This window comes from Fringilla coelebs, assembly GCF_963513975.1.
Source record: "Fringilla coelebs genome assembly, chromosome: 1".
Lineage (NCBI taxonomy): Eukaryota > Metazoa > Chordata > Aves > Passeriformes > Fringillidae > Fringilla > Fringilla coelebs.
Genome location: NC_140028.1, coordinates 114,343,433 through 114,365,694, shown reverse-complemented (window position 1 = coordinate 114,365,694; position 22,262 = coordinate 114,343,433). Strand labels below are relative to the sequence as shown.

The window sequence follows — 22,262 nt, the reverse complement described above, 5'->3', positions numbered from 1 at the left end:
TACAACAAAGTCGTAACCTTTCAACTACCTGATTTGTCATCCCTAGTTCTGACAAAGTTTTTAATTGCAATGCAAACTTAAAAAGTAAATATTCTACAATGAAACAAACCTGCCCTGTTACCACAGAACATTCATTCAGCTTCACTGAGATTGACTAAAAAGAAGTTATGTAATAAAAATTATGTCCCACCAAACACTGGCTAACACCAAGGTCAAAACTGACATTTCTGGGCACCTGCTGGACTAAGTGTAGCCACAGGTGCTTATGAACCATTTGTACTACCATTAGAATTTTCTTCTGACTCTTTCAATAGAGATGTGAGCAAAGAGAGGCTTCAAAGTGTCTGACTAACAATTCTTATCTTTCCCATTTTTCGGAAAGCTCACCATTAAGATTATCTAGAAACAGTCTCACCAGTTAGTAGGACTACTTGGTCTAGTCTTGTTAAATCCAGCTTACTAGATGTGCTACCTCTAATAACCAGACTGTTTAGTAAGAGTTAACAACTTAACTGCCTAGGTGTTAGGGCACTTATCCAGTGCAATTGTGAAGAGCATAAATGACAGAGACATTTTTTTCACCATGGTGGACCACAGATCCCTAAACCTGGTTCATGCCAAAAGGGTGTAAATAAGAGTTATGCTGGTTGATTTCAGGTGATGCCCTTCCTGCCTGACCATGCCCCCAAGATGAGAAGCACCGAGCTGTACTTTATTTAGTATGCTGAGCACATTGCTACTTTGGCATAACTTAAGATCTTTCTTTGTTATGATATCACTGCTACTATAGTTGCAAAGAAAACCTAGGTATCCTTATGAAGATACACCGATAAAATCAATCTCGAAGATCCACCAATAAAATCAATCTCAACACTTCAGGGCAATTTTTTCATCATAAAGCAATAAATGGACAGCCATTTCTCAAGGACACCAAAAGCCGTTTTTGTCCTCCAAAACTTGCTACTGGTAGCTTTAAAGGTGTTTGTACACTTTTTAACCTTACTTTTAGAATTAGCTTATTATAATGTGTTAAAAATGAAGAAATAAATTTGTTCCACTTTCTTCAACACTATGTATGCTCACATAATATACCAGTATCACCAACAATGATTACTAGCATTTTCAAAACTAGTGTTTATGTAGAAATACTGCTATGAATGTATTTTGATTGCATCCAATTGCTCTGCCAGCTCCTCTCATGCAGTGGATTACCTCATTTATTTATTTATAGCAACCCAGACTCACTGTTTTATCAAACACCTGACTGGGCATAGCCTCAGCACGCATTTTATCATTTCCCTTCTGTACCATTTGATCTAAGCACTCACCTTTGTGGTAGCTATACTATTTACAAAGCTGATCTGCTGGAACCCTTTCTCACTCAGAGTGAGGCACACATCCCATCGTTCATTCACGACTTCGTGGATGACTTTGAGCGCGACTCCGGTTTCATCCAGCTTGTCCTTAACGTAAAGATCTACGTAGCTGCGAAATCCATTTACCTACAAGTAACAGGTAACAGTCACTACCCTCTGCACCAAATACTCAGTACACTCAATGTAGATCAAGTGATTTTCTTACAGGTAGTTTCTTCCCATTCAACATGACTTTGACTCCTTTGCACGAGCCAGCCAAATCATACGCTCGTCTTGTCATCAGGGCCACAATATCCTTATCAAGCTTTTCCATTTTAAATTTAGACAGATCTGGCTGGAATGTAATGCATGTGTAGTCATCACCTTCAAAATGCTTAATCTTGGGTTCAGAGGTCTTCATCATGTTGTTCATCCAAGTCTTTGGAAACAAAACGTTTTAGATGTTAGTTTACAACACATTATCCTCCTCCTTTATTCCCTTTTCTAGCTATGCTGGGATTGCAACAGTTACACAAGAAAAAGCTCACAAACTTCCTTTAGAAATTTCCTCTGGTAAAACACTACACAAAGTTAATCGATTTACAGAGGTAAGCACAAGCATAGGTGACAGCATATTTGTGGTTTCTGGAAACATGCAGGTATTATTACATTGATGGACATGATTCTAATGCAAATGGAGCCTCCCACAGAACTTACAAAATTAGATACAAGTGAGCTGGGATTACAGTCCTTGTTCGACATCCGGTTAACACCTTCAATCTACTACACACCTCTACAGAGAGGCTTTTTAGTCCCTGTGCAGAGACTCAGTAGTCTCCAAGACAGCATCTTGGTGGCTGTGCAGTGTGCCAAAAAAAACCCCAAAAACCCATGGTGTTCAGATTTGACTCAGGAATCTTGTATCATTCCCTGTTTAAGACCATGGGCACATCTGCATGATCAAGCAGAACATCTGCTTACAGCATATATCAAAGTCCAGTTCTAATAAATTTTCACGGATTTTGAAAATACTGCAAACGTAGCACTTAAAGCCATAAAGCATTTAGTCATTTTCGAAAAGTACACTTGAACCAGTATTAATTAGCCCTTTGGCAGTCAGCATAAAATATTACACTTTTTAAGAGACAGGCATAACAGATTAAGTGTATTATTTATGTATTGATATGACAGCATGACCAGAAATTAATTAATTGTCCAGAAAGTAAGAGAAGAAAGCCCCCAGCTAGGAAAGACTGTAAAGCCAAGGAACTTTGGTATCTAATATTCTGCCAAAGTACTTTAAACTTTTAGAAAGGTGGCCATTTCAAAGCTATATACAGTAGATCTGATCACATTCTTGGTCTGTATGCTAACAATGAGCAATGGGTTCACATGAGGGATTTGCACTTAAGTCCACATGGGGCTAGTTAATAAATTCATGACAGAAAAATCTTCTTACCACCATACAAAATTACACAGATAATTGCTTCCATGTTTGCATAGCTAAGTGGAAAGATTCTTTTTGACAAATCATACAACAGCAATTTCAAAATGTTTCAACTGACTATATTCCTTTCCACAGGTACATGAATATACTTTAGTTTTAACAGAAATTTGGTGGGTTTTAGTCACCAAACAGTCCAAAGAAAGTATTAATTTACCCAAAAAGCCTAACATATAGAAATACCAATTTTTACCAATTGAACTAACCTAGCGTGCAAATTCTACACATCCCTTTGAATGAGAAATTATCCATTTTGTTAAACATTCCTGAAATATATGTGTTTGATTTTAAGGCCTGTAACTACAGAAAAAAAAAGGACAGAAGCCTTGAACACTTCTTTACCTGCTTAAAGCTGTGTTTGTACTCCTTACAAGCAGTTTCAACTGTAAACTTTGTACTAAATATGTTACAAAGTTTTGCACCATAGCCATTGCGTCCACCTGAAAAAAAATATTTAGTAAACTAGGGTCAGTTTAAATTTAGGATAATAAACCATATCCTAATCTATCCAATTTATTTTTCCCTGCATTTCAGGAGCAGAAGTGTTTAAATACTCACATACATTACAATTAAAATATAGAAGTATGTCGTTTGTCACTCAGTATTGAGTACTGACATTAGAGATGTAAATGTAAAGTTCTCTGTAAATATTGGTATTAAAAAAGAAAAAGTAAGATCTTAAGTCCCTAAGTCTTTTTACTCTAATAAAGAGCTAAAGTAATGGTGACTGAGTAATCACCTGTTATGAAACAGAAAATAAATACAAAAATTAAGAAGGGGAAGCATACCGAAGTGTCACACAATGGCATAACTGAATAAAACAAAGCACATTAAATAGCCTTGCCTGTAACTTTTTTCTCATCATCATCATAGTTGCTGGACGTTAGTAGCTGCCCAAAGATTAAAGCAGGTACGTATACTTTTTCTACTTTGTGTTCCACAACTGGTATCCCCTTTCCATTATTCCATATGCTGATAATGTTTGATTCCCTAGAAAATAGTGAAGACATTAAGCAAATGAATGCAATCTTGAAAACAGACTTCTGCATACCTGTTTAAATACAGTAAATAAAATAACTACATAAAAATATAGCAAAAGACCATATTCTTACCACATTTACTTAGAGCTCCAACTATTTTAATTACAAAAAACTCCACTTATTTTTGCTTATTAGATGTCTTGGAAGAAGGAGTTTAATTGTCCATACATGACAGTATTTCATACAATCATAACCCCAAAAAATCTATTTGAAGAGCTTTCACTGTCAACATGAACTGCATCAGGAGTCTGACACTTAGTGACAGAATTAAACTCAAGATAGAGATGTAGCTTTTAATGTTTCATTGAAGTCCATCCAGACAAGTTATCATCTGTTTAAAGGTGTTATTTCTGAGCTATGATAAATATTGTGACTTATTTTATGTATCAGTGCCAAAATCCATCAATATCCGGCATCATTAATATTTTTAGCTCTTACACAGGATTTTCATTTTTGAGTTTTAGAGAGTTCAAAATCAGAACAGGTCAGGCAAATTTACACATTTACAATTTCCCTCCCACTCCATGATGGAAGTAGAAAAATCGCTTCTCAGCATTTTAACCTAAAGGTTAGGTCTGAAAACTAGCTTTCTAAATAATTGATTATTCAGTTAAATGTCACTGAAAAAGCACTACTAAAGGAACCCAATCAGCAACTATTTAAATACGGTACTTCTTACCAGAAATTATCTCTTCGGGTATTCAGTTTCAAAAGACATGGTAATGATGTGTTTGCAATATGAAGTTTCAGTGTGATACATATGACTAATTCAATCTTATCCTAATGCTAAAGGAGTTAACACAGAAGTTCAAGAGGGACAAAACTGTGTTACAAAACCTCAAAGCTGGTATTTAGGATTTATAAAAAACCTGGCGGGCTATAGTTATGCACTGCTAATTTAAATTTATCTTAAATTTTATGAACTTCTGGTTTTAAGTTTCATTCAAACCTTAACAAATGGTTAAGGAAAGCAATTATTATAAATTCAGAACGGTAGCACTTAATGATAACTTTTAATTCACCTCTTAAAATATGAGGCTAATGGAAACAATTCCAAAAATATTCTGTTTTCAAGAAATTCAATTTCATTAGTAAAATCATTTGTACAAATCTAAATTACAGTGGCAATGGCAGGGAAAGCAAATGAAAACATGCTTTTACTTACGGATCAATGGATATTTTAATACAAGTCATATTCTTGTCCCTCTGCTTATTGTCAGCAGCATTTACTATGAAACAAAGTAGCACAAATTAACACTTTATAGGCAATTATTAATCTCTGGGTCTGTAAAACTGATATAATGCATATTCCACCACCAGTTACAACAGTTCAGGTATTTCTTAATCTGGCAGCTCTTTGTATATATTTTGTATCTTAGCACTGGTGTCTATAAATATAACTAAGTATCTACAAGAAGATATTTTTCAACCGTCTTATAATTACTGATTCTATTTCTAGAAGTTAGACTATCTCAGAAATAAATATAGAAGTGTATTTTGTGAGCTCATAACTGTTCTTAACTTACTGAGCACTTCATTCTTCTCTTGTTGTTCTTGTTTGGATATTCACTGCAGCATGTAGGTGAAAAACCCTAGGAACTAATTGCATCACCAGACACATGGAAACCCACCAAAAAAGTGACATTATTAAGGAGTATTTTGACTGCAGCAAGAGCTCTCTTTAAAGAGCCTGCAAGACATGTAACTAACAGTCTACACAGTTTAGGATCAAAACAAGGATAAATGGAAATTAACACTTATCAGAATTTAGTTAAATTGCACTGCAGTGTGTATGAACTACAGGAAGCAGAAATGTGATTGTGGCCACTAAACATGAAAACACATTACAGACATTTTCAGTTTCTGTCTCATCATCCATGAAACAGATGAAGGTGAAACTCCAAAACGCCATACCACAATATCTTAACAGCTGACAAGGACCTCAGTAAGATCAGATATTTTAAAATGCTTTTGCTAAAATCATGAAGTTTCAATTCAAAAGCACGCATAGCTAAAATGTTGCATTTTCATAATTTTATTACACTGTCCCCTAGCTCTCAAACCATATTCTCTGGAGCACTTATCAGTGCTTCATAAAGAAGCAATAAGCCATGAAGTGCTACAATAATGTCAGAATATGATCTTCCTTCTGAATGGGACAATATGGAAGTGGTGTCACTAACATGAAAAGCCAAAAAACTTAGATCTATGAGGCAGCACTCAAAACAGAAACGATTAAAGGTTTTCATTCCCATGCTTATCAAATTAAGTAATAAGTTAAAAATAATATAGAAAAATATTAAGTATTATTTTCCATCTGGTAAAGATGCATTGCCTCAAAGACAACAATGCTGTAAAGCAATTTTAGAGATGTGGAAAAGTTGTGAACCAAATGAAGGTCACGACAAAACTGGCCTCAGTAGATCATAATTTAATTTACGAGGTAGTCCTACCAATCCTTTAAACAGAATTTCATAAAAGCTCATAAGTCCAAGATTTCATGTCAATTAGATCGGTTCAGAAGACAGCACAGTATTCAGGTATTTCCCACCTCTACTGATGATTAGTGTGTGCGGGCCACCAACAGAGTATCATCAACTAGTAAGTCACAGTAACTCACAGTTCTGACAAAATTTTCTAAAAATATTTTTTTTGTGCCTCAGTCACAGTGCTTTTTAATGCCAGTATGATACTCATTTATTTTAAAACTGTATGAAGTCTAGAAATGATCCATGAAAACTACCACCACTATCTCTCTGCAGAGAAGGAGGAAGTTTTAATGATTGATGAAAGGATGATCTAAGTGAACACTCAGACATCTCAGAAGTTGCATTCTTTCAGATGAATAATCTTCTTTCAAATGTCAATTTAAATTATAGCCCTAATAACACTTCACAGATTAAAAATCTTGTAGCAATATTGATCATAAAGCACGATCTAGTTTGGACATGCAGTAACAAATATTTAAATTTTTCTTACAAATTCAGCTGAAAACTCTTCCCTTTTAAACTGTTCTATAATTCTAGAATGCACCAAATTTTTATGCTTTATAGTTTAGCAGGACTCAAGTCTGGGATTTAAACTTAGATACAAGTTGATGTACTTTGAGAGGTTAGAAAAGCTTGCACTCCACAATGCTTAGCCAGTATTATTGTTAAAAATACTTACCAAGAATTTCATCAAAGATCTTGTACAAGCCTGGAACAAAGGTAACTTCTCTGCAATTCATTCCTACATCTTCATCATAAACCCACATTAACTACATGGGAAAAAAATAAAATAAAAGTATTTACTGTCTTGGTAAACCAGCCTATGATTCTCTAAGATCTATTTCCTTCAGGAACTTTCCTCTTACAGTCTGATTACTGCAGCCATACAAGACAAAAGCAGAAGTCTGCAGAAGTTATAGCAGTACTCACAAAGAATTCCATAATGAAAATCCATTATTTTCTGCTTGACAGGGAACTCCCAACAGTACAGACAGTGAAGTTCAAAGCAATTTACAACTTCACAAAAACAATTGCAGAAAGTGCCAGCAGGAGGCTTAAATTCTCTGTTCTCTACCTAAACCAAGAGACCAAAGCATTTTTGCACCTAGTATGAATGCTACTTACAAATATGCATATATATTTGTGTGCACATAAGCATGTTTGTGAGCACAGACCTATACACACAGTGCTGCTCACCCACATAGGTGTTTGTGTTTTGACTGGATTTCAGTACTTTTTGATCCTATCTTTTCAGATGAACCAAGCACTAAATGCCTTAAAGCAAGTCTTATCCCCTTCTTACACATGCATACATAAACAAGACCACAGTTTTCAACCTTCTAATTCAGAAAACTGTGAAAAACAGAGATGCATCTATTTAATAACCATAACAGACATTTTCTCATTAAAACAACAAAAACCATTATGACTGTAAATTATTGACACTTACCTGAGTTAAGGGTTCAACTGACCCAATATAGGTATCTGGACGGAGGAGGATGTGCTCAAGCTGAGTCTTTTTCTGATAAACTCTCTCAACAGACATCTTCTTTGAAGTGTCATTTTTATTAATGCTTTCTGAGTCTTCCTTCTTTGAAGCATTCATCTGATTATCAAATAATGTCTAAAAAACCAAACCAAACCAACAATCAACCTCATTCAATCTGTCACTCTTGAGATATAAACAAAATCTGACAGAGATTTAAATTACAATCAAAACTTGTCATGTAATTTAAATGTTAAGTTTTCAGATCTATTAAGATAAAGCTATCCTTGCAACAGAAAAAAACCAACAGATTACATGACAGATCCTTAACAAATTGTTGCATATTCAACCTTCAGCAATTTACTAAGCACAACATACGAAAATAAGGAAACAACAGCACAAAAGGCACCCAATCCTTCAGGTTAAGTATTTATAACACCCATTTTGTGTACAAGCATTTGAATCCAAACCACTGAATACTGTTCCAAATGGTAACAGCAATACTACACTTTTACATTATAGTCTGGACAATTCATTCAGCAGGACTTAAACACTATAATGCCTCTCCTACTGGCTTCTCAATTACTGTAATTTACATTCTCTACTGAAGTGATCAAACCTGATACAATCCCAGAATGCTCTATGATGAAAGGAGACACATTATTTACAAGAGCATATAGAGGAATGACAAGTGGGAATGGCTTCAAACTGAAAGAGTAGGTTTAGATTACATATTGGGAAGACATTCTTTCCTGTGAGGCTGGTGAGGCACTGGAAGAGGTTGCCCAGAGAAGTTGTAGATGCTCTATCCCTGGGAGTATTCAAGGCCAGGATGGAACTTCGAGTGACCTGGTCTAGTGGGAGGTGTCCCTGACCATGGCAAGGTGGTTGGAACTCCATGATCTTTAAGGTCCCTTCTAACCCAGGTCATTCTATGCTTCTATTAAATAAGCCAAGGACTGTGAGAAGAGAGAATCACATAGGCTAATGTTGGAATTTAAACAGAATTCAAGCCAAATCTGTCTGGATTTTATGAAAAACACCTTGAAGAACAGTTTTATGGTAAACTAACCCACTTTGGGATAGGGAGGGAGGTGAGATAAAGAGATTTGGTGCACTTTCGGCAATTTATCCTGATAGATACCTCCCTGCCATTGAATAAAAACCACATAAAAAATGTTAACCTCAGAACAACCAAACAAAAACTAGCCCTCTTCTGAGACAGTAAAAGCTTACAAAGAGACTAGTAATGATGTTTTACAGTATGCATTCCTATCTATAAATTGCAATTATCTGAACTATCTTAAAAATGCCAGTAAATGTAACTTTAACTCACATGATTTATTTGCCTGGCTTAGGAAGATATAAGAAATTCTGTCTCCACCCACCCAGTACCTGAAATTGCCTCCTTCTCTCAGAGGGGCTTTATCAACTCTGAAGCAGGTGTTAGATGACCAGTAGAAACCATCACAAGACAAATAATGAGGGCAAAACCCACTTGCCACTCAGGCAAATTTTCTCCCTCCCATTTATCTGTTTCCAGTATGGGTCTATATAAAGTAAATAAAAGCTAAACTCCAACTTCAATTAACCAGTCACCCTGCAAATTTTGTGGCCAAAGGAAATACAATCACTTCTCCCTCGATCTAGCTTTTGTTTGCCTCAGATAGCACTGAAAGCAAAGGGCAAGAAAGCACATAAATCCTCAGGAAAAAAGGAGCAAAGGATACTGAACTCACATGACCAACTTCAGCAGAATCAAAAAGGCCAGACACCAACCTATAGCACACAATTCTCCACATATTAATCTCATTTATCTTCTCCAGCTTCTAGTACTCAGGCCTTGATGCCTCTATACCTCCCCCCTCCCAGCCCAGCCAGCACAAGAATAGAGCATTTATGTCTATTCATAACACGGGAAATTACCTTTCTCCTCCAGATTTAGAGATCACACTTTTCTAGTTTATTTATGGAAATCTAGGAAGCACACTTCCAGAACTTTGAGAGAGGCAGATTGTGTGCAACAGTGACGACAACAACCAATTATTTGGCCACAAGTAAACCTGAATATGCCAAATGAGAACAAAATTCTCTATTACCTACTCCTGTATCTGACAGCATCCAGAGGAAAAGGGGAAAAAACCCAGGGAACCTCACAATCTGGCACCAGGATTACACACAGCAGAGTTGGAACCACACTAGCCCTCCTTCTTCTGGACTATTCTTCTGGAGTCTATCTCATTTTCTGTCAAACAGGGAAGTTGCAAAATCACATGGGTGATTAGAGGGCTTTCGTATCCAAGTTAATTTAGCCTTCACAGTTGTTTGGTTGCAAACTGTGATAACCCTGCCACCATCACGCTAAAAATATTAGCTGTGGATCAACTAAGCAAACAGAAATGAACAGAACTTTGCAAATAGATGCATTAAACTGGTACATGGAAGAGGAAGAATAAGAATTGTTACTACAGAAGCATTGCCAATAGTTGCAACATAATTTTTTTTCCATTGAAGTAGTTCTGTGAATGATGTCCAGGCTTCCAATGAGTTTCACTGTACATATATATAAATATTTTTTATTTTATTACCATCTTTGACATCATATCTCATAGGAATTACCCTTAGCTCACTTACTAGTCCCACAGCTCAGTTAACACTGTTTTACTTGCTCTGAAGGGACCAGTGACTAGCAGGCAAATTATATAATATTTCTCAGATTAAATAAGTGTTGGAAAAAATGTAAGGGGGAGATGCAATTGATCTAGAATGCAAAAGAATTCCAGGTGGAAAGACCATTAAAATCTTGTTCAAACAGAACTGTTCCATTCGCTCCCAATTCTTAGGTCAAAAGAAGTTCTTACATTCAGGGAAGTTTGTGATAGGCAGTTACCACATGATAGTTCTTCAGCTGACATGTAAATCAGTACTATATTCTCAGGACTGTTCTGAGACAGCTCTCCAAAATGCTTCTACTCATCCACTGTGCGAGGACTGGGATCTAACCATGCATCACAACTCGGCAAACACATTAACACAAAGTGAGAACTTAAACCTTAGCCTAAAAATTTAGGCTACAATTTTCCTACCCCCAATAGCAAAAATGCTATGGGACAAGTAGAGTACGAGTCAGAAGATTAGCAGAAGTCCATTTGATTGTGACCAAGTAGCTCTACATTGGGAAAAATTACAGAATAGAATACTGGGAAGGGATTTCCACAAGCTATGGCAGTTAATACAATGCTAGGAAATGCATTTCTGCTTTCCAGCGAAAGTCTTACTGACAGCTTAGAGGAGTTTATACTTTCCAATTTATCAATAATAAATGCAGAGTATCTAAACTCTATCTTCTGTTGAAATGCTACTTTCAGATTGCTGTCACACTGACAGACAAGGGAGGTCACTCCTAAACAAACTCTACTGCCTAAAAAGAGCTAGCCCTGCAGAAGTGTCCCTTCTTGGGGACACTTGAGGTTTGTTGTAGGACAGCACTACTAAGGATCTTCTGCTACTGTACTCCCTGGGACACCTACATCCATTATTGTTTATAACACACTCATAGGAACACGACAGGAGAAAAATACACAAAGGATCAGCAAAACCTATTTTCTTTCTGCTCAATGATTTAAAAATTAAAAAAAAAGTAAAAAAGTAGTCTTAAAAAACTTCAATGAACTTTAATGCTATAGTTTTTATTAAGACACCACAAAAGTATGCCAAGCTTAAACGCTCATTTCATTGTCATAGAGGACAGACTTTATTCACGATGTATGATTTTATTCATACAATACTTCAAGAATCATACATATTCTGCATGCAAAAACCCCTTGTGTTATAAACATTCAGAACTTATTAAGCATGCTATTCAAACACTAGCATAAAAGCAAAAGCCCAAAAGTATTCAACTCTACCAATTAATGTAATTATGCAGGTATGCAAGGATCAGAAGTCCACAGAACTGCAGTTTCCCAGGCCAAGCATTTTGGGCTGTGCCGTACCCAGAAAACCAATTCTGAATATCTTTATCTCCATCTCAAATGGACATTTTTAGAGTTCAAGTGATACTTAGAACTCATTCCAAAGAAGAGAAAATCTTCATCACCAAACACAGGATAGATATCTAAGGACACAAATATCCTCCACAGTCTTCACATTTTGTGTTCCTTGATAAAAAAGCAAAATATACTTTAAGTGTTTTCAACTTCTGATTTTCTACTACTTAAAAGACAAATAAATGCAACAGGAAAGTCGTCCCCTGCCTTTCTTTTTTTTTTTTTTGTTTTAAACTGGGCAAGCACTTAACCACAGTGCTGTTTAACTGACAATCGCTGCTGTATATTTTGGAACTGTCTCAAGAATGCCTTTTGTATTCTGTCCTGTATGAAAGATCTTCATATTGTTAAAGCTTCAATAACACTTCTCAAAACAGCATTAGCTGTTGTTTCATGAGAAAACCCCTAAAGAGAATTAACCAAGTGTCACAAAAGGCTTAAGTCTTCTGCTTCACAGTAAGACTGCTTTTTGCTTGTTTGTTTACAGGTTACCCAATGGTCAAGGTCTGCTTTGCAATTTTAATGTTGCCAATTTTTTTTTAATTATTATTTTTTTTTAGACACAGAACATGGCTTTCCCAATGCTCTTGTGACATTCAAGACATCACAAATTCTTACTGATCTTGTGGACTTTCTAACCCTCCAGATTGATGACAAATACACACATATGGGTAAGTCAGCAAGACAACCATGCTTAAGTAGTTTGGAAAGCTACAAGCTATTGCACTCTTCATCCTCTTTCAAAGACATGCAGTCAAACTTTATACAGGGAACTCTGATGGTGCCAGCTTCCCACATGCTCTTGAACACAGCATAGTGACAACGGATAGAAAAACCCCAATCCTCAGGTGACAGCAATTGCTGCACAAGTTACCACATCACGACTACCGTGCATGCTGTCACAACCAGGTCTTATCATGGCAACTGCTTTCCCCAGGATGACTGAAATGTCTGCAGAGCTTCCCTTTTGAAGGTGTTTTTGCCATGAATTTATCTAGTACTGTGTGAAAGCTGCAGTAATTCTTTCCTTTGGTGATCTCCACAGACAGAACCCAAGCAGCTGCTGACAGACAACAGTTTGGCAACACGGCTTTTACTGTCTACCTTCAACCCATGAACTCACATATCCTACATATCCTGCTTTGGCATCTTCTTTCTTCACATTTTGCCTTTTTTTTTTTTGGTGTTGTGTTCTCACCCATTGACATTTCTGTGTGTAACAAGGCATGTATGACATCCATATTAAGTTAGAGATTTTTATTGCCTTTTTGTAATGAAAACCAGGTCATGTCATCTTTCTTTGCATTTCGAGCCACCGTGCTGAGTTTGGTTACTTATGCTGCAAACAGCTGTATTTGATACAGCTAAATCTTAACACACACTTGATCTAGACAGTTTGGCAGCACCAGAGAAAAGCTATTCTATCTAAAGACACAATAACACAAAGCTACAACAAAGAAGGCAGGTTTCATCATCAGTTTTAATCTTGCCATAGCTGGAATATACATCCTTGCTTTGACTCCTTACTTTAAGTGAAGGCTTTATTCTTACTTAAGTAGAATTAATTCCACACCATAGAAAGTTGAAAAACCTGAAAAATGTTAACATTGATGTCTCTCCCCACTTACACAAACTTAAATTTGTATTGGTCACTGTCATAGTTTCCTCCTCTGCAAAATATCTCCACACAACAACACTAACAAACCATTTTTCTTCAGTCTGCCCGTTCCTTCTTATCCCTATTAGGTGGCAAGAAAAGGGCTCATTTTCTACATTGGCAGAGTATAAATGAGCCTAGAAGAGAATATGTAGGTGAACAAGAAGTTTCCTTCCCTTTGGCTTTGTCTTTTCTGCCTTAAACTCATAAAACTACTCCATATAATGAATACTCCTGATACATACTCCTCAACAGGCAAATGCAGCCCTGGGACATAACAATTTAGAAAAGTACATGCCATGTGTCCTACATTTCCTTAAATAAAATGTAGGATAAGCACATTTAGTGGGACAAGACAGTAAATTTTGAGTGTAATTAAGCTGTAAAACCTTGGGAGGTTAATTAAGTAATGAAATCCACAGATTACCTCTTCTGAGGGAGATACACTATATCTACAAAAAAAGAAAGTGTATAGGTGCCTTATGATAATTACTATTGAATTCTATAGATAACATGCACTTGGACTGTTGTGTGCCATATTGGATCATAATGGCCTCTTCTTGTCCTAAAAATATTGACAAGGAATACAATTTTACCTAAACATTTTGCAATCTTCCCAAAGAAAACTCTGGCTGAGAATACCTCCCACCATGCAAACAAAACTGGAGGGAGTTTCAAAATAAACCACTCTCCTGCTGTGTTTAACAAATGGTTGGGCTCTCCTGCCAAGATGAAAACACACAAAAGTAACAGTTCCCTTTTACCACAGCAAACTTCCATAGACTGTCGCATATCATTAGTGACATGAACTAAATCTCTCTATCACATCCTTCCCAAAGCTGATAATTCACAGAATTAGTCTCACCAGTGAGACTAATCCATCTGTTCATTTTAAATTCCTAATTTTTTTTTTTTTAATCCCCTGATTCTGACACTTCACTCTGGACTCTGAAACCATCACATTACATAGTTTAGTGATGATGATCCAGTTATGGAATAGCTTCAGAATGGTCAGATTTCCCTGTCAGAGAAAACCAAAACTATTAATTGCTGCCCAAAGGGCAAAATTTCTTTCTTTCTTCCCCCCTCCGTTCCTTACAGTGGAATCAAATCCACCTCCCATCAATCTGGTTCAGAGAGCAAACAGAGCTTCTCCCCATTCTTCATCAACCAGAAGCAACCAGTTGTCTACTAGCTCACTTTTCTGAACAAGCTTGCTAGAGAATCAGACAAGTTAGTGGTGCAAGGAAAGAAGCAGAAACATACAGCTAGGAGAATATGGTTTAAAAAAACCCCACAATTTTCAACAGGTATTGCTAGATTGCTTAGCTGCATGATGGAATGACACCCTTGGAATTACAGACCTTCATCTTCCTAGTAAATACCTAAACACCATAAAAGTAGCATCATTTTTATTTTAGGATGATTAATACACAGTGTAGAGGCACACAATATTTAAATAAAAATTTAGGGATTTTCTCTTTGAAGAATAACACCATTTTTTTTGAAGAATAACACCTTTGTGCAAATATGTACGCTCACTGTAATTACTTCTGACCAGAAAATGATGTATATTGTTTTAAATATGAATTCATTTTCAGTCATATTAAGTTAGTACAGCAACGGTCATGCTTTATTTGGCACAGGCTTCTACACAACCTGCAATACATTTAGATCCTGATCTTTACCATGTTCTTTAAAAGCAGGTGACTAACATCTGCCCTTGCATGATGACCATTAAATTGAATTTTATTGCTAGATTTTTCTGTGGGTCTGAAATTTTTTAGTTGTCTATCCACTGACAAGTTCTATTCCAATACTAAACATTTTACTGCTCACACAGTATCAAAAAGTACATCATGGATGATCTGGTAACAAAATAATCTTTAAGAATCTCTTATTTCCAGCTAAAATTCAGAGACAAACAAGGGAAAAAACACTAACACAAAAAGGAATTTATTAATATTATACTTTAAGACACCTTATGACTGTTTTCTTACAGATTCTGGTAAAGACAGCTGAAGCTGTTTGATGACAGAATCCCCAAATCTGTTTGGTCCACTGTTTCACCAGCAAGCTCACACACAAACTCTCTGCCAGCCAAGAAATCAAAAAGTTTGAGGTTCTGACATCTGAACTTCAGGTTATCAGTATCTGGCTGCACCTCTTTATAACTGTGTTTCCCACATCCTTGACCTTTTCCTAAGGCTTTACTGAATGACAAGTTTGAGCACTGTGAAAGTATTCCAGAATCCCAGCACATTTCCATTACCCAACTGCAAGGATTATTTGCTACATCCTGACAGATTTTTGCTTCTGAAAAACAAAATCTTTGAAACCCACACAGGCTGTATGTCAAGTATCACATCAGCACTGTGATATTTTCTTTCAGATGCTCTGGGTCCTGTAGCCAGCTTGAACCCATACCACACCGCAAGGTATTTTTTCCCTGCTGATCTATCTTCATTATTAACAAACAAACTTTAGAAAAAACTTTGGGCAGGACTAAGGCAACATTCAAGACACTCATGCTGCAAGACAGCACCCGGAGAGAACAAATCCAACAGGGTAGTTTTTGAGCTCATGTTAACAGGCATACATGAAGATTTCATTCTGCAGAGCACCCCAAACCCTGGTTAGGTTTCTGGTTAGGTTCAGGACTACCACTCACACTACATTAGTAATAGAGGAGAGCCCAAATATCATTCAGAGGTTACTTATCCAACTGCACTCTTCAGTGGGAAGCAATCCTCTGCTGAACAAGAGAAGCAAATTCTTAGACTCTCACAAATCTAACAGCCATCAGTATATTAGAATTTGTTTATAATAACACAGCTTTATGGTATTTGCCTGTCTACTTTCCACTGAAATACTAAACCACCTTGACTGTGATACATGGGTTTTTCACACTTTTAATACACATGGTGCTCTAAAAAGGAGTGCAATACGATCAGTAGAAACTATTAGAAGTCTCCTCCCTGCAACCTTCCCCAGAGAAGCATTAGCAACATATTTACTTAAAACAAGGCACCACATAAATGAAAATTAATGAGCTTTTTTCCTTTTAAAAATCTGTTCCAAACATTGAACAAACTCTACACATTCATACCTCATACTACATTTGGTCCACACTAAAAACTACTTTTTTATAATTAGAAGCATCTACGGTAACACAGACACATTTTCTAGTCTTCTCTAGTTTAAAAATCTATTTTTTTTTCTGCAACATTAAAATAAATATGAATCCAGTGTTCCTTAAAAAAAAAGTTGCTTGAGTTTAATTGCTTAGCTCCTACTATGCAACATCTACTCCTCCTCTGGAGATTTTACAAGCCTTGAAACGTTTTATAAGCCTCATAAATATACTACAAATTCTAGTCTCACTCCTGTAGTAAATTCCATGAGAAAGGAACAGAGGGTTGGTTTTCCAGACATTGACAGCAATTTAGAAGGAGGAAAACAGATGCATCAATGAGTCAATAAACCCTTAATGCTGTTCCAAAACTCCCCTCTCTTCCTCAGCCACTCATCCTCCCACAACAACATTCCTACAGAAGTCATTAGGAAAAGTCTTTCAGGATTGTTCATTAAAAGTGCTGACAATCTTGAAGATCATCAAAACTCTACCCTTTAATTTGCTATTTAAGAATTGTGACTTGGCAGGCAGAAGAATCAAGCTCTCTATAAAAGGTACCATATAAAAGACTCATAAAATAACTTCAAATATATTTTGAGATTAATTTTTAAGTTGTTTTGCATTTTCATCACCCTTCTGTTACCTGACATGCATGTTTATCACTCAGCTGGCAAAGAAGAAAGTCTACATGGCATATTCTGAAGGACTTAACTAATATCAGGAAGGGCAGGTTAACATGATAAAACTGTAGGGTCGTTTTTTCCCAAGCATCTGGACCATCTGTCTCTGTCTTCACCAGCAAATCAGTAAGGAACTTCTTCCTCTGCCCCCAGCCAATTTCTAACATGCTTGTACAGTCTCCTATTTGAGAGTTTAAGAAAAACCCTTTTCTGGATCTACTTAATACCAAAAAAAGAATAACTGCCTCACTTCTTGCAACTGCTCTCCCCCAAGCAGCTTGCCTCCCTTTTACTCCAAGATTGTGACAAGACACCTCAAAGTTTTCAGGACGATGCATTAACACAACAGCAGTGGATAAGTTAGGATCACTACAGAGCATGACAAAAAACACTACCTCAGCCAACAAAAAGCTCGGTGCTGACGCTTGGACCAACAGCCTGGATGACTTCAGGCAGCAGAGTTCTCTGTATCAGCTGGACTGAGACAAAGTTATTTTTCCCCAGACACCCTGCCGTTCTTGTACCTTCATACCATGGCACACAACTGGAGAATAAAACACAGGGCTGAAATGCTCACACACTACTACACTATTGTCCCTAAAAACTCCAAACAGCCCAGAGCTACCGTGGATTACGCAGCTGGAAATATCTCCAATGAGGCTCACGCTGTCCATTTCTCATAAGTAAAGATGCCCTGCTTAGGGGATGACCCAGAATTCTAACTGTTCTTATGGAAATATTACATATCAAGTTATCTGGTTGCAAGAGCTTTTTTTTTATTATTATTGTTTTCCTCTACTTTATCTCAGCTTCTTTTGATTTATAGGAAAATAACTTCTCACTGTTATCTTATGGCTCCTGTATTTTGTCATGACAAGAAAATATTATTTCTTGCTCTCTCCTTAAAGATTCCTTCAGAGATTGAGAAAGATGGTGTGAGTTCTTGGCACCTCACTAAGGTAGACATTTGCCCAGTTTTCAATACATTTGCTCTTCTCATAAGTTTCCAATGTCTGAAGAAGGAACAGGAAACCCAAGACTAACTAGGCCCACTCATTCACTAAGAAAGAGCAAAAAAAAATCAAGACATGGTATCAATGAGAGGAGGACTGTTTATATCTCAACTGCAATTCTACTTCACAAATCAGAAAAGAAAAAGGTAGCTTAAGCATTTTAATCCTTTTTTACATATTTCCCTTTTTTTCCCCCTTTAAGGTAGCTTTTTAAATTATGTCCAAAGGAAAATATAGATCTGATGTTTAAGTCTGAACCTTTCAAATGTGTTCTAGTCAAGTAGATTTTACACTAACTTGGCTAACACCTTTTTGCTTATTTGCTGAAAAAACCCACTAAAATTGCTATATGTGCATAGTGTAAGGAAAAACACAGATTTGTCATTTTCACAAAATATAAAAAAAATAGAAGTAGTAGCTTACTTTCAGTGGCAAACTGTATTTCTATGTAAATTGGAATTGCATTGAGACTCAGACAGGATATTAAAATAGCTTTATTAAACAAAACTCGATGAGCTGATATCATAGAATAAGTTAACAACTCACTTCAAAACACAACTTTAAAAGACTTAGTTCATAAGAGTAAAAGCATTTGCAATCACAGTGAAATTTTAAAAACAGCATATCTGATGCTCACTTTTCAAGGAGGGGAGGAATATTTTCCTGCTTTTTACAGCAATTTTGAGTACTCATACCTGAAATACCTGAAGAATACAGCTAGGAAACACTTTTGAATAAAAATTACTAAAAGCTGCTTTATCACTTCACTTATAAGAAACAGTTTTCTTCTATATTTGCAACGCAAATAAATATGTGGCGTTTCATCTTGACACTGTTTTTATCACCAGAACTTGAAACATAGTTCAGATTTTAGTATTTATTTTCAAAGTTATGTAATAACATTTTATATGCCTTGATTTAGAATTTACTTTAAATCTGGAATAATAGCCTTAAAATAAATTCTTCCAAAATACCTGTGTCCCAGTACAAGTACTTAAAAAGACACCACTATGCTTCCAAGCATGCAATTTTCAAAAGAGATGTCTTCACACAGTTATACACATATAGTACTATGTATTTTTTTCTCAATCTGCGTTTGAAAACATTCACAAAGTGCCCATTTAATGCAGAATAATATTTTCACTGCAGGTGGCTTGCAAGAAATTTACTGTTTCAAATGAGGACAATTAAGATTTCTGTAACAGTTTTCACTCTTAAGCTTTCTGTATATAATCTATAATACATATACCCATATATACATATACATACATACATACATACATATATATACACACACATATATACATATATACACATATGTATGTGTGTATATATATACATATGTATGTGTATATATATACATATATGTATATATATAAAAAAAATTAAAACTCACTCCCAGGGATGGAATTGCTCCCATCCATCAGCTATGAATCACATGTGCTGCTTTTCATTAATTGAAACATAAACATGCATTTGCAGACTGCCTTTGCACATAGACACACAAGACAGTTTAGATGCAAGGTAAAAACCTACTTCTGGAAAAATCAAGTCAATGCAAATGAAATACTAAATATAATCAGTAATTTTTTTAGACATAAGGTGTCTATCTTAGACTAGTTGTATGTCTGTTATTTGGAAAGGTTACTTTATCTGTCCAAATAAAGCAATTCCTCACCTACTGGCCCAATACAGCCACAGGCATCTTAGAAATTAAATGTACACACACACAAATCTCACAGGTCAAATATTAACAGAGGGCACGTACTCAAACGTACACCTTTCCTCCCTGAACACCTAAAGTAATTGCCCACAAACCTTCTAAAATCAATTCCTCCCCAAACCCTGAGATATACATCCCTTCCTAGACTTGGTTACAATTGAGCTCCCCACTCCTATGCATCCATCACTCTTTCACCTATGCCAGAAAAGGTTTCCTCCCAGCTCGGAATACAGAGGGTGCAGATGCACGTCCTGAGCTGTGGGACTGGCTCAGCTGCGGGCAAAGACGTGGCCCCAGTCGTGTTCCAGTACCAAGCCTCCACCTGATATCACCTCTATCACTTCTTTGATCCTGCATTATTCAGCACGCTGACAAGGAGAAGACTGGACAACAAAAGTATTTAATGAATGGTGGTGTGGAGGGTAGAGGATAAGAAGCAACCACTTTTTTTTTTGTCAGGCAAACCAAAACACCTGAGGAATCCCTCTTCAGAACTATTGTGTCTGACTCATCCAAGTGAGCCACAAACATTTCCTCCTGGTGCTGGAATACCCAGGGAAGTGATGACATCTCTTTACAGCACTGCTTCCTTGAGGGCAGCAGAATCAGAAATACTACAGAAGGGAATGCTGCTTCCCCTCAGCTGTTGGATGTAACTATAAAGCTCAAAGCCTACAAAACATACTCTGTTTAACAAAAGTAAATATTAGTATCAATACATTGGGGAAAATATTTCAGGTCTGACCTTCCCTTCATTGTATAACTGTGAAAAAAGGAGGGGGAGGGAGGGTAAGGACACACAGGACAAGAAACCTCCCAGTTCTCTGGTCATCATAATAGCAAAAGACGGACACTCATATAAAGCAAGAGAAGAGCACAAGGCTTGGCAACAACACAAGACTTTTCCCCCACACCCCACCTGCTCTGCAGACACCACAGCGCAGTAGAGGAAAGATAAGACAAGCTAACAGCACATGTAACAAGTGTTACATATGTGACAACTGCGTCCTAGTCCAGCTGCAGCCAGCAGAGAAACAGAAGGCCCGATCCAGATAAAGAATTTGAAAGAACAGAAAGTTAATTCTGAGCTCTAACCTGGGTCTGGAGAGGCAACTAAAGAGGTCTAAAGGACTCAGGAGTAAGAACTTCAGCCACCTATTCCTCCTTTGAAATGAACAGCATAGTAATGAACAGCAATAAAAAGGATAAAGGACCATTTACCCTCGGTTCATCTCTAGGACAGTACGCTTATTTCCAAAAACAGAAGACTTCATTCGGATTTGTTCATATTGTTGACCATATCTGCCAACTGTTTGTACTTGAGGCAGGGAGAACCCTGATAGCTTAGAGTAACAGACCATGACAGAGCAGTAACACAGTGCAACTCCTGGGTACGCTGTCTCAGCCCAGCACTCTCCCTCCAAGCACTATATGGGCAGAAGAAGGGAACTCCTGCGTTGCTCCCACCCAAAAGCCCCGCTCCCAAGTCGGAGGAATGGTCAAAGTTCTGTGTAGCAGTGATGGGCAGATCCTCAGGCCAGCAGAGATCCACTTCAGATTTCCGATGTAAAAAACCTACCCATAAAGTTAAAAACCACCCAGTGCAGAAGCCATAACCAGTGAGTTATGGCTTCTGCACTGGGTAATGTCTGATAACATCACTAGAAGTTATCAGACATTATTCAAGAGGAGCACTTGTTTTAACCCTCTCAGAATGTATTAAAAGCTAAATAAAACTGAAAGTCATCCCTTTATTAAGTTAAACGTATTTGATTTCAAATGAAACAATAAAAGAAAGACAAGATCCCTTTAATAGGATTAGAGTGGGCTTTATTTGTTGGTGCTTTTTAAAAAAATATATTGAGCCTACTATCTTATCAATTACATTCAGTCTTCATATTTTAAAAAAAGACAGTATTAGGTTAAAATTACCTTATTTTTAATGTAAACTCTGAATCTTCTGAAAGATGCTTATGTCTGAATTTAGATTATTAGAAAGGCTGCTTCTTTTCACTTACCAATATGCAGCTACTATATTTATTCAAAGAAGTATAACCCAAAAATACGCAATATTTCCACCTACTAATAATATACATTATTTCCATTCCACTCCATCCAAAGAGTAGATAC

General features: G+C 36.6%; 1 protein-coding gene across 4 annotated transcripts in view; it reads right to left on the bottom strand.

The window, feature by feature from the left end:
* The window catches only part of TOP2B (DNA topoisomerase II beta), a 61,531-nt gene that overhangs the window by 35,559 nt on the left and 3,710 nt on the right, over nucleotides 1-22,262 (bottom strand). For all 4 annotated transcript variants that reach the window (XM_084216010.1, XM_084216008.1, XM_084216011.1 and 1 more), the window contains exons 2-8: nucleotides 7,839-8,012; nucleotides 7,068-7,158; nucleotides 5,065-5,128; nucleotides 3,704-3,849; nucleotides 3,202-3,299; nucleotides 1,582-1,794; nucleotides 1,329-1,502 (exon numbers count right to left, since the gene is read on the bottom strand). In XM_084216010.1, coding sequence (XP_084072136.1) covers nucleotides 1,329-1,502; nucleotides 1,582-1,794; nucleotides 3,202-3,299; nucleotides 3,704-3,849; nucleotides 5,065-5,128; nucleotides 7,068-7,158; nucleotides 7,839-8,012 — 960 coding nt within the window. The remainder of the gene's footprint in view (nucleotides 1-1,328; nucleotides 1,503-1,581; nucleotides 1,795-3,201; nucleotides 3,300-3,703; nucleotides 3,850-5,064; nucleotides 5,129-7,067; nucleotides 7,159-7,838; nucleotides 8,013-22,262) is intronic.